General features: G+C 35.0%; 2 protein-coding genes across 2 annotated transcripts; both read right to left on the bottom strand.

Moving 5' to 3' along the window:
• Positions 1–4416: 4416 nt before the first annotated feature.
• On the bottom strand, positions 4417–5376 carry LOC128102089 (olfactory receptor 8H1-like). The gene has a single exon (XM_052725605.1). It carries the CDS (start codon positions 5374–5376, stop codon positions 4417–4419), a length of 960 nt encoding a protein of 319 aa, XP_052581565.1.
• Positions 5377–11724: 6348 nt separating this feature from the next.
• On the bottom strand, positions 11725–12660 carry LOC128102097 (olfactory receptor 141-like). The gene has a single exon (XM_052725612.1). The coding sequence runs from the start codon at positions 12658–12660 to the stop codon at positions 11725–11727; it is 936 nt and encodes a 311-aa protein (XP_052581572.1).
• Between the last annotated feature and the right edge of the window lie 518 nt (positions 12661–13178).

The raw sequence follows: 13178 nt of genomic DNA on the forward strand, positions 1-13178 counted from the left end.
AAGAAATAAAATGGAAAATGTCCAGTAAATATGTGGACCAACCTTTAAAGGGAAAACACAGGACTCCATGCTGTCAAAACCGCTTAGCATAACCCATGTAATGGATGGTTTAGGAGTGAGGACATCATATTTCACTGATTGTCAGTTGTAAAGATTAGGAGGTTACTCTACACGTGAACAAAAGACTTATGTCTTTTGTTAAGAAGGTATTAAAACAGAATCCAAATTTATTCTAGAGGTAAAATCAACACAAACTCATAGAATGGTTAAAATATTGTTGGATATGATAAAATTTCAGTAAGATTCTTAATGTTTAGTTTGACCAGCTATATATGATTACAGAAGCCTGAAAACCCAGCATTTGGGAGATGGAGGACCGAATACCAGGATTCTGAGGTCATCTTTGCAACACAATGAATTGAAAACCACCATTACCTAAAGGGACCCTGTATCAAAACAAAAATTAAATGCTTTCTTGAGCATGGGCCCTACCTGCATATAGTGTAATGGATTCACTTAGTCTCATTCCACTTACAAAAACTCACTTTTCATCTCTCATCAAGTATAATTTGTAAACAGCTTCTTAGTTTTCTGTTTTCATTTGCTTTGTTTGAAGAGAGAGCAAGAACTTTAAGTCTGGTGAGTAGAAAAAGAGAGGCTCTGGGAGGAGTTGGGAAAAATAAGGATGATAAAAATGTACTGGATGAAATTCCCAGAGAATAAATCAAAACAGAGAAAAAGAATAATATAAAGCCAAACAAATAAAAAAAAAACTGAGCTTGTCAAATAAAAATGTAATTTCCATTAGTTAAGGATTTTTTGTTATTTCTCAGTTGCCAATTTTATTGTAACTATAAAAACTATATATAAAGTATAAAAAGGCATTTTGGTATATATTTTGGAGAAAATATAGTTGTGTCACATTTAAATATTTAAATATAATTGTAAAACTATCTACATTTAGTAGATACACCTTATCAGATTTTGTTGTTCTTCATTGATAACTCAAAAACAAAATTAAAATATACTTTAGAAACAAGCATAAATAAAAGCAAGATAAAAAGATGTTAAAAATGATTAGAAAAAATGAAACAAATAAACAAACATGATCTTCTTTAATGTGTATTCAATATCAGTAATGAGCCAAAGCAGGAATTATAAACACTTATCATTTTCATTTTTCTAATTACAAACACAAGCAAATTAGAATAATAATAGTTGCAGATTCTAGACAATACCAGTACAAGAACAAAAATTAAACTTAATACTTTTCTGTGATATAGGATGCTTCCAATAAGTTTTTTTAAAAAAAAAAAAAACAGAGAAATACAATACATATATTAAAGTTTTGGAAAAATCAGATGACAATTTTAATTTGTAAACAATTATTAATTATCTATTAAAGATACAGTTTACATTTGTTTGTAAGGACTTGTGAGTTTTAAGAAAAATAACTAAATACAGTTTGTAGTTAAGGTTTATATATTTCAGCAAACAAATATTTAATGTTGGAATGAAATAATTTCAGTACTAATAGGTACAGGAATAAAGCAACACAATTTAGCTAAAGAGACCACAGAGGATAGTATAGGTTGTTACCATTGCTTTGGATTGCTGGCCTGAATCAGGTGTTAAAACACTATTGCTGAAGATCATATCCATTTTAGTTACAGGACAAAGAGAAATAAAGCTGAAACTGTAATAGGGGCTTATTTCTTGTTGCTGTTTAGTATACACAGAGCTTGAAGGGACTGTTCAGGCTGCTTGGGATAGAAAAGTCATCAATGGTAGTTACCCAGCTGTGGACCCTCCATGCTACAATACCCAACTGTCAGGGAAGGTAATGCCCACTCTTAGAATAGTGCCATGGATATTTCAGGAGTAACAAACCACACTTCTACATTTGAGATCTTCTTTTAGAAGCTACACCTGGTACTGCAATCTGATCAAAAGTCTATGATCTGGGAGATCACAGGTCCTATAGGAGAACATATTGACATTATTTTGCTGAATGGACATGTTATCAAACTATCTTCTAAACGTGCATGCTTACATCCATAGAATAGCACTACTCTTAACGTTTAGACAAGAAACTTTGTTTACGTAGTAGGAAACTGTGAATTCAGAGACATATGTGGTAAAAACACTGAGAAAAGTGAGTGTTGAGGAATCATCAGTAAAGGAAAATCTTTCATTCATTCCCAAACCAGGGAACGTTTAAGAAGAGGTGGTAGAAGGAACGCAACAGTAAGAGGATTGGGAGAAATGCTGTGGAGCACCGCAATCCAGTCAGGACCTGGCCCTTGTGTCCATGAAGACAAAGCAGATAGAGATATCTGTAAGAGCTTCCTTAGACCTTTCAGCTTTCTGCCATGTATGTGTGTGGTGTCTCTGAAGTCCCACTTTACCTCATTGTGATCATTTAATGATTGCCAGGAGAGATTACCTCTTCTTTTCACTGATATACACATAGCTGACTTGCCCATGCTCCATAAAATTATCTGTCACTTATGTTCACATAAGCTAACTAGGCAATGTAGGTCAAAGAAAAAAATCTATAATAGCACACTAGCTTGGAAAAAGAGAGATGGACAGAATAAAAGTGGGTAATGGGGGTTGAATAATATATATATGACTTTTAAAAAATAAAGACAATTAATTTGAAAACAGAAATTAAACAATTGGGAAGTAGACCATGTGTTTAAATAGAAGGAAGATAATTCAAACTGCAGTTACAGAACATGTACCATCATTGAAAAGCTTGCACATGGATGTTTCTAATTCTTACAATGTTTCTATTCCTTAAAAACTAAATATTTTTCAAATTTTCACCAAAACTATCATATAGAGTTTTGTCAACTTAATTCTCTTTAACAGTTTACTCTAGATTTGTGCTGTATATTCCAGAGAATGCTCTTTGACAGACATATTTTGTTTGGAATGAGTGAATTTATTTAGTATATAGCAAGACTCAGTAAAACAACAAATAGTAGGTTAGCTAGACAGATCAAGTATAGATGATGATGATATGTAGATGGCAAATAGATCTATAGGTAGGTAGATAGAGGATAGATAGATAGAGAGAGAGAGAGAGAGGGAGAGAGAGAGATAGATAGATAGATAGATAGATAGATAGATAGATAGATAGATAGATAGATAGACAGACAGACTGATAGATAGAACACATCATCAGATCTAGTCCTCAAAATAGCCAGACAAAAGCATCCAGGATATTATCTGTAAGGAATCCAGATGGATGTCCCAATAGAGATAGTAAAGCATCCCCTTGAGTGAGACTTCCAATTAAAACTGCAAATATGAACAGATGAAGATAACATTATCAAATTGGACACACACACTATCAATCAGAAACCAGGGAAACTGAGACAGTCATCTGGTGTTCCCAATTGAGCTCTCTCCATGGATGAATTTTTAGCTTCTTTTTTCCAACTATAAGCACTTTATTTCATAGTATAAATAGGAGTAATGTCTGTTGGACATGGTTCACCTTCTAGTGGTGCCCAAGAACACAATGAAACTATTTGTTATTCCCTTCCATCGATATTGTAGTGTTCTGAGAGCAATATTATCATTGGAGATATTGGCAGATACTTTGAGACAAACATGCTTGGCTCTAAAATGAGACAGGGTCACACCACTTTCAAACCCAACTTCAATGACCACAAACAACACCTGACAACTTACCAATATAATGTATGTTACAAAATCAGTGTCTGATAATCACTGATTGTGTTCCTTCTCATCTAATTGTGTTTTCCTGAGCTAACTGGAAAATTATTTGAAAACAAAAGTAGTTATTCTTCAAGAAAGGGCATCATGAGTATAAAATATTGGAAACTAAGTATTAATGAAAATTAATAGTGTTTGTGTTTACTATGCTTATACTTATGATTGAATAATAATAGATTGAACATATTTCATCTATTATTCTATCACATACACCTAAAGTTACTCTGTCTACTCTGAAGCTGAGTAAAATGAGGCTTAAACATTCAGAGAATCATTAATCATTTCATAGCTAGCTAGTCAATTCATATACTATAAAAGAATGATTCATAAGCTATTGATATTGTGTCAAAATTATCTTTTCCATGGCATAACTAAAATTTAGTATGTTGAGTTTCTGTTTAAGATAGCCTTAGAATTACACATTTGTTTTATTAATTTCTACACTACATGCCTTCAAAAACATAATTATTTTAACCATGACCAATGTGTTTTCTGACTTCCAAATATGACAAAGTTTGCAAACCACATTCCTGTGAATGGTAAATACAGTGTTTGTGTAAGGGAAGCTACACATACATAGAAGTCAGACTGTCAGAGTCAGATGCACTTAGAGAGGCAAAGCAAGGGAGAATTTTATATGAAAAAAGGAAACAATCGTTTAATCACTTAGCGCCAATGTGAACTTAACTGCCTTGAGCCCTCCTGCTTCTTGATAAATGTGCTGACAGCATTTTTCACTTCTTTGTTTCTGAGGCTATAAATGAGTGGGTTCAGCATGGGGATCACAATGGTGTAGAACACAGAAGCCACTTGATCCTTTCCCAAAGCGTAGGACTTACTTGGTTTCAAATAAGTGAAGATTAAAGCTCCATAGAAGACAGTGACTCCCAGGAGATGAGAGGCACAAGTAGAGAAGGCTTTGTGCTTTCCTGAAGTAGAATTGATCTTCAAAATAGTAGACAGAATGGACACATAGGATGCAGATATTGTAATAAGAGAGACCATTAATGTGAAACCAGCAAAGATGAATATAATGATTTCAATGTCATGTGTGTCATTGCAAGACAGTGCTAAAATTGGCGAGGTGTCGCAAAAAAAGTGATGAATTACCTTGGATCTGCAGAAATGTAAGGTACTCATACAAAGCATATTAACAGTGGAGTCCATAGTTCCAATCATATAGGAACCAGTGATAAGGGCACTGCAGACTCTCGTGGACATAATAACTGCATAGTGTAGAGGGTTGCAGATAGCTACATATCTATCATAGGCCATTGAAGCAAGAAGGAAACATTCAGCAGCAGCTAAGAGGACAAAAACATACATCTGAGTAAGGCAGCCAGTAAAGGAAATAATCTTGGTGGAAGTCAGCAGGTTCTCTAAGGTTTTAGGTGTGATGGCAGTTGAGTAACTGAGATCAAGGAATGACAGGTGGGTGAGGAAGAAATACATTGGAGTGTGAAGCTGGGCATCTAGACGAATGACCAGCATCATGCCTATGTTCCCCAGCACAGTGACCAAGTATATCAGGAGAAAAATCACAGAGAGGACCAGCTGGATCTCCTTGGAATCTGTAAGCCCCATGAGGATGAAGTCAGGCTCATTTGTGTAATTCTGAGGGTTCATAGTGAATTACCCTAAAACAAAGGAGAAATCAAAGGTGATCTCAAGCTGAACAACTTTACTAAGAGTTTTATTGAATTGTACATGCTGGTATTTGTTTTGGTATAGTTTGGGTTAACTCAATCTTGATATTTCTTTTACAGCACAAGGATAAAGAAAATTGACAGGTATAGATATAAAAAGTCATATTTGAGTAAAATTTGATAAAAGGTGGCATACTATGTTTTTTAACTACCACGGTAGTTTTCTAAATGATTTCCTTTAATAGAACCTTAATTAATATAGAATATTTGTTTGTAGGTAGAATTGGCATAGGTTCATTTTAAATGAAGAATTTAGAAAGTTCAAATAATTTGTCAGACCTCAGTTTAAATGAATGCTGCCTCTTTTCTGTTTTCTGTAAAATTTTGCTTAGAGAAGCATGAATATGATACCATATCTGGCATATTACTGATCATTAAATTCTACTTATTACATATAATGAGAAGAGAAAACAACTTTATAGATTATCTTTTTTTCATTTAATTTTGATGTCAGTTAAAACCAACTACATATATATTTTAGGTTTTATAGATTTTAATATGGTACTTGAAAATGAATAAACATTAATGGAGACTGGATACTTTCTCTTCCTGTAAATGCAACATCAAATATCTTCTAAAATTATATCCATCATTCATAAACTGTTTTTGTCTCTTTACAAATCTTCATATTTACTTGGACAAGGCATAGATGCTAAGTGCTTACTTGTTTCTTTCCATAAAGCCCTTATTTCATCCTAACAGATTTAAACCTTGCCAATTTTAACAATACTTACTGTGAGCCAAAGTTTGTGAATGGAAAACAACACCAACAAAAGTAACTGAATAAACCTTTTAATATCATACATCCAAAATGATGCTAATTGCCAATTTTTCTCATAAATAATATATGAAATTTAATTAAAGACATGAACATTTCTGTACTGCAACATTTTTCCCATGTGATCAATACTTTCATATATTTTTCCATCGTTTTTTAAAAATACAGAGTTAAGTCACCCTGGAAATTATTCTTGGGTCTCTACAAAAGGGAAATTTTCTCAGATCAGGCAGATATTCTTTAAAAGCAACTCAGGGAGCTACTGTGAACATAAGCAGAGCAATACAGGACTTTTATCTCTGCCTTCGTCTAAGGACATTAGGCATCACCCACCATGTGGTCTTCCTCAGGGACCAATTTTCTAGCAAGATTACTTGGCATGATTTCAAAGACTAAAGATCAAGGTTTTGGTTTCTCCCAAGGAGCATGATGAGAAAGATAAATATGTTCAATGTGTCTGGTTTTATCTTTTATGAACTAAATTTAAAACACATTTTAAATTAACAGTTAATAATTGTAAGAATGTATGAATTTTTGAAGTGTATTGTTTAGGTAGTACAATGGTCATATCAGATAATTTCTTACTCCTATGGAACATAACAATATATTATGCATACATACATATGCACTTTGTAAGTTAGTTTATCAGTGACAGTCTCAAGGATAAAGTGGTGAATTTTTCCCTGAGAGAAAATTTAAATGTAAAATTGTGATTCAAAAAAAGCAGTAGACTATGGCAAATCTGACATGAGTCCATGGAGGCAATCCCTAGTTCTTGTTAACGGCTATGTAACAGTAACATATATATATATATGTATATATATGTATGTATGTATATATACACACACACACACACACGTGTGTGTGTGCCAATTTTCACAATCATTTTCTTCTGTGTGCAAGCACAGTTTTTTGTCTCACTTGCATATTTTCATAATTATTATACTATATATATTGCTATTTTGCCATTAGAATTTTATGTACTATGGACTGACTTGTGCTTACATTTTACAAAACCCTTAATTTGATTTATTTTGTGTTGGATGGGTGTCAGTCTTAACTAAGTGAACCAAACATTCCCAATCTGATAAACACATTTTAGCATCACAAGGATGACTGATCCTCCATTTTGATTGGGGATGTGACCTACTTTAGCAGCATATGACATTTGAACAACTTCCTTCATTTTCACGGTGAACTTTAATGTTAGTTTTATTTTATAAAAACATATTATGGAAAATATATGGACAAAGTATATTCTAAAACTAATAAAAACGCTACAAAAACTGAGTAAAACAAAGCTCATTTCATATATTCTTAATTAAGTCAAATGGGCTCTTTAATAAGAATGAAATAATGTATGTATGATGTTAATATGGGTAAATATTTTAAATTTTTTTTTGCTGGACAAGGAAGTATTGCATTGAGAATCAAAGTGAAATATTCTAGTGAGTTTTATCTGAATTCATAATGAAATCAATATTCCGGAATAGGTAAAAATGTCTCCTATGGTTTAGAAAACAAGGGATTGTGGCATGTTCAATAACACCACAGGGTGTCAGATGTCAAATGAAATAGAACCTAAGGCTGAGTGATGAGTGGGATCCAGCCTTTGGAGAATCTCATAAAAACGGAAGAAGACTCAGCCTAAGAAGGAACTTTAGCTTTCAGCTAGCTGTATCTTACTTTTAGAACTGCCTTGTATGTATTTGTGCATGTAGTTTAAATAAAACATTTGTAAATATCAGTATTTTGTGTGTAGAATTCAACAATTTTATATTATTTATTGTTATTAACAGGGTCTTACCATGTAGAACATACTGGTCTCAGATGAAATATTCTCTTATATCAGCCTCTTAAGTGATGAGAATATAGGCAAGTACATATCTATGTCTGTTTCAGTAATATTTCTCATGCCAGTGCAATGGTTGATGAAATATATCGTGAATAAATACATCTTCCCTAAGTAACACAGTAATAATAAAGCTCAGGGATGTGAGCACTTAATGCGAGGGGCCAGAATCTCTACTTATGCTTAGACTTCTGTAAATTCATAGATAGAATGAAGCACAAGATAGCTTTTACCTTAAATTGAATGCCTTTAAGTTAAAATATAAACTAGATTGTTATATATTATTATTATATATTTTCTGACTAGTTCAAGGATATTTGATTAGTCTGGTAAGATATAAATATGATGTTTTAACATATATTGCAATATGTGTTTTATAAAATTTGGAATTTATGGTTATATAGGATTATACATTTTTAAAGTTTGAATAAATGTGTGCATCTGTGAGTGCACATGTGTGTGTGTGAATTATATACATATATTCATATTTATATTATCAGTCTGGTTTTCCTCCATATGTGACTCTATTCAAAATCATATTACTTAAAAAAATGAGATATAATGAGGATGTCTATGTAAGGCTTTATTCAATTGTTTAGTATCTGAAGAAGGTGAGATTTAGGTATAGGCATTTACAGAGATAAGAATATATAGAGATAGAGGGATTTGGTATTGCAAACCACAGAGAAAAGCCTCAGAAGAAGTCAACCCACCCACCACAGTTTGGCATGTCTAGCCTCCAGAAGCACAGGGGAAAAAATATTTCTGTTGTTTAATTTATTTGTTATATGGCATTTGCTTACTTTAAACAGAGCAAATAAATACAATTAATATCAGTATGTGCATGAATACGTGTGTATGGAAGTAAATGAGTGCATGAACTGAATAAGAGAAAACTAGGGGATGATTTTTTCCCACTTGTAAAAAAAATGAAATAAGTTTAGTGAAAATTATGATTTTTATTTTTGTATTGAAAATAGATTCTTCTCTCATATACTACATCCCAGCCACAGTTTCCCTCCCTCCCCTATTTCCAGTTCTCCAAATCTCCCCTCTCCCCCAAATCCACTTTTTGTCCATTTCCTGTCAGAAAAGAGCAGGCCTCCAAGAAACAACAAAACGTGACAAAGCAAGACACAGTAAGACAAGGCAAAAGACCTTCTGTGGAGACTGGACAAGGCAACCCAATAGGAAGAAAAATGTCCCAAGAGCAGGGAAAATGAGACAGAGACACACGTGTTCCCACTGTTAGGAGTCCCTCAGAACCACCAAGCTAACAGCCGTAACATAGGCAGAGGACCTGGTGCAGACCCTTACAGGCCCCGTGCCTGCTGCTTCAGTCTCTGTGAGCCAATGTGAGCTCTGCCTAGTTGATTCAGTGGGTCATGTTCCCATAATTTCCTCCATTTCCTCTGATGCCTAGACTCTCTCCTTCCCTCCTTCTGCCGGGTTCCCCAATCTCTGAAGGGAGAGGGGGACCTGATGGAGACCTCTACTTTAGACTCTTTCCGCATAATACATGGCTATGGATCGCTGTACACACACACACACACACACACACACACACACACACACACACACACACACACACACACATCTGTTGCTGAGGGAAGCCTCTGTGATGATTAGTGTAAAGATAACAATCTATGAGTAGAGCAGACTAACATTAGGAATTGGCATTTTCTTTTTTTGTTTGCTTGTTTTGTTTAGTCTTTTTTGACAGTCATGTTTGGTTCTACCTAAGTCCCTAGGTCTCTGGACTATACTCTCCAATTCTTGGCCACCCAGGCTGGGTAGGTCATGGTATCCCTCTATTGTGGTAGACCTCGTTAGAACGGGCAGTGGTTGGCCACTCCCACAAGTTCTGTGCCACCATTGCCCCAGCATTGTGCAAGTAGGGATGATTTTTGGTTGAGAGTTTTTTGGCTTAGTTAGTGTCCAGATTTCTCTTTCTGTACCCTGCAGAGTGTGTCCCCTGCCAAAAAGCCTAGAAGGTAGGAGTGAAAACTCCATGCAGGTACCAGTTGGACCTCTCTACATTCAATTATCTATGTGGATATTGCCCTTGTCCATGGAGTTCAGCTGTCAGTTTCTAGAAAACAATCCTCTGTCTTAGCATCAGCCAAGATTGCTTAGGCATATCTATGGGACCCCGTTAGACACCACTGCAGCTGAATGCATCTCAGTCTCACCACTGGAAGCTTTGCATGCCTACAGAGGATGGCTGGTTCAGGCTCCTTATCCTCTATTAGTAGGACACCTTATTAGGGTCACATCCATAGATATCAGGTAGTTTCCTGGATTGCACTAGATTTCCACACCACATCTGCCATATACTGCCCAATTCCAGCTGTCTTTCTCTACACACTCTTTCTTATCCCCACAACCTGATCCCTCCTGCTCCCATCCCCATCAGTCCCCAATTGACTTGTAAAATATATTCTATTTTCCCTTCCCAGGGAGATCCATGCATTTTCCCTAGAGCTCTCTTTACCTAACCTCTCTGAATCAATGGATTATAGCTTATTATTTACTGAACAGTTAATATCTACTTATATGTGACTACATACCATATTTGTCTTTTTGGGTCTTGATTACCTCACTTAGATTGATTTTTCTAATTGCATACATTTGCCTGCAAATTTCATGATATCAGTATTATAACAGCTCAAAAATACTCCATTGTATAAATATAGATATGCCTCATTTTTTTTATCTATTCTTTGGTTGAGGGACATCAAGATCATTTACAATTTCTGGCTATTATGAATAAAGCTGGAATGAACATAGTTGAGCAAAGGTCCTTGTGGTAGGATGGATATACCCAAGTGTCATTTGTGTATATGCTGAAGAGTGATATAACTCGGTCTTGAGGTATATTTCCAATTTTCTGAGGAACTGCCATATTGATCACCACAGTTACTGTACAAGTTTGCACTCCCACCAGCAATGTAGGAGTGTTCCCCTTGTTCCACATCCCTGCCAGCAAGAGCAATCACTTGTAGAATTGGCCTTTATCATTCTGAAAGGTGTAAAAGGGAATATCAAAGTAGTTTTGGTTTGCATTTCCTTGATGGCTAAGGATGTTGAACATTTCTTTTAGTGTTAATCAACCATTTGAGTTTCTTCTACTGAGAATTCTCTGTTTAGATCTGTATCCTCAGTAATAATATTTTTAAAATCCGACTATTTGGGTTTTTGTTACTTAGCTTCTTAAGTTCTCTATATATTTTAGATAATATTCCTCAATCAAATATGGTATTGGTAAAAACGTTTTCCCATTCTGTAGGCTGCTGCTCTGTTCAACTCACAGTGCCTTTGCCTTACAGAAGCTATTCAGTTTCACAAGATCCCACTTATTAATTGTTGATCTTAGTGCCTGCGCTATAGTTGTTCTATTCAGAAAGTGGCAATGTGTTCATGGCTCTTCCTCACTTTCCCTTCTCTCAAGTCCAGTTTGTCTCGTTTTATGATGAGGTCCTTGATCCACTTGGACTGGAGTACAGATTGTTACTTTAAAATGTTAACTGAGAATAGAAAAACACAATTGAAATTCAATAAGAATTTTCTAACAGTATTGGTGATATGGAGGCAGTGAAAATTAATCTTTGTATTATTGTGTGCTTAAAGTAAAAAATTTATTGTGTGGCCATAAATTTTTTAACTAAATATCTTCGCATTGCCTGTTTCACATCTTTGTTCCTGAGACTGTAGATGATGGGATTCAGCATTGGAATCACAATGGCATAAAATGTGGATACTATCATGTCATGCTCCAAGGCATAACTGGAACTTGGTCTCATATACATGAAGAGGATTGTTCCATAATAGATGGACACTCCAGTGAGGTGAGAGCCACAGGTAGAGAACACTTTTTGCCTCCCTTCAGCAGAATGCATTTTCAGAATGGCAAAGAGGATGAAACTATAAGAGATGATGATAATTAATATAGTGACTATCTCAATGGAGCTCACAAAGATGAAGAGTAGAAGCTCATTCATTCTAGTGTCAGAACAAGAAATAGCCAATAAAGGAGGAATATCACAGAAAAAATGCTTAATTTCATTGGATCCACAAAAAGATAGGCTAGAAGTAGCTCCTGTATGAATAGAAGCATGTATAATTCCACCAGTGGAGGAAGCAATGATGAGTGACTTGTAGATTCTGGGTGACATGTTCACTGCATATAGAAGTGGGTTGTAGATAGCTACATAGCGGTCATAAGCCATGGCAGCCAAGAGAAAACATTCTGTGGTTCCACAACTGACAGCAAGAAACATCTGGGTTGCACATCCAATGAATGATATGACTTTCTCCTCTGACATAAAATCTATTAACATTTTGGGGGTGATAATGGTAGAAAAGCAGGCATCAATGAATGATAAAACACCCAGAAAATAGTACATTGGGTTGTGGAGCTGGGGATTGCCAATGACTACTACAATTAGTCCTAAGTTTCCCATTAGTGTGAAAAGGTAAATAGCTAGAAACAGGAAGAAGAGAATGATCTGAAGTTCTACATTGTCCGTGAGCCCCCTCAGGATGAATAAAGATATTTCAGTGGCATTCTTCATATTGAAATCTCAGACAGTCATCTTGAATTCTTTCAGAAGATAATCATTCATAGTACAAGAAAATAGTAGACTCTTGGTGGCAAGAATAAGATCTGTCCCTTTTCGTTTATCAAATGATGGTGCAAAATGCTCAAGCATGAATAAAGAATCCAGTGGAAGGTGTGCATTCATGACCTGGTGATCTTATGTTGTGCTTAAAACCACCAGTTCTGCTAGTCAGTTCATCCAAATATTCAATTACTTTCCCATTTTAAATTCTATTAAAATCCAAGTTGAGAATTAAGAGTGGTAGTATTGGCTTGGGAATTGGAAGTAGGACTGTCAGAAACTGAAAATCATCCTTACCAGAGTGAGACTAGCTTGAGCATATGAGACTGTTAAAACAAACAAGAAAACAAATTGAGGAGGTAAAATTCCTCTGACATTCCAAACCATCAAACTTTCTATTAGTGTCAGCAAACAGGTTGCAAATATAGGTTTCTATGTCTTTAAGCAACTGGGTAAAATAATTTGATATG

Source organism: Peromyscus californicus, unplaced genomic scaffold (assembly GCF_007827085.1).
Source record: "Peromyscus californicus insignis strain IS unplaced genomic scaffold, ASM782708v3 Scaffold_7__1_contigs__length_154581171, whole genome shotgun sequence".
In the NCBI taxonomy this organism is placed as follows: domain Eukaryota; kingdom Metazoa; phylum Chordata; class Mammalia; order Rodentia; family Cricetidae; genus Peromyscus; species Peromyscus californicus.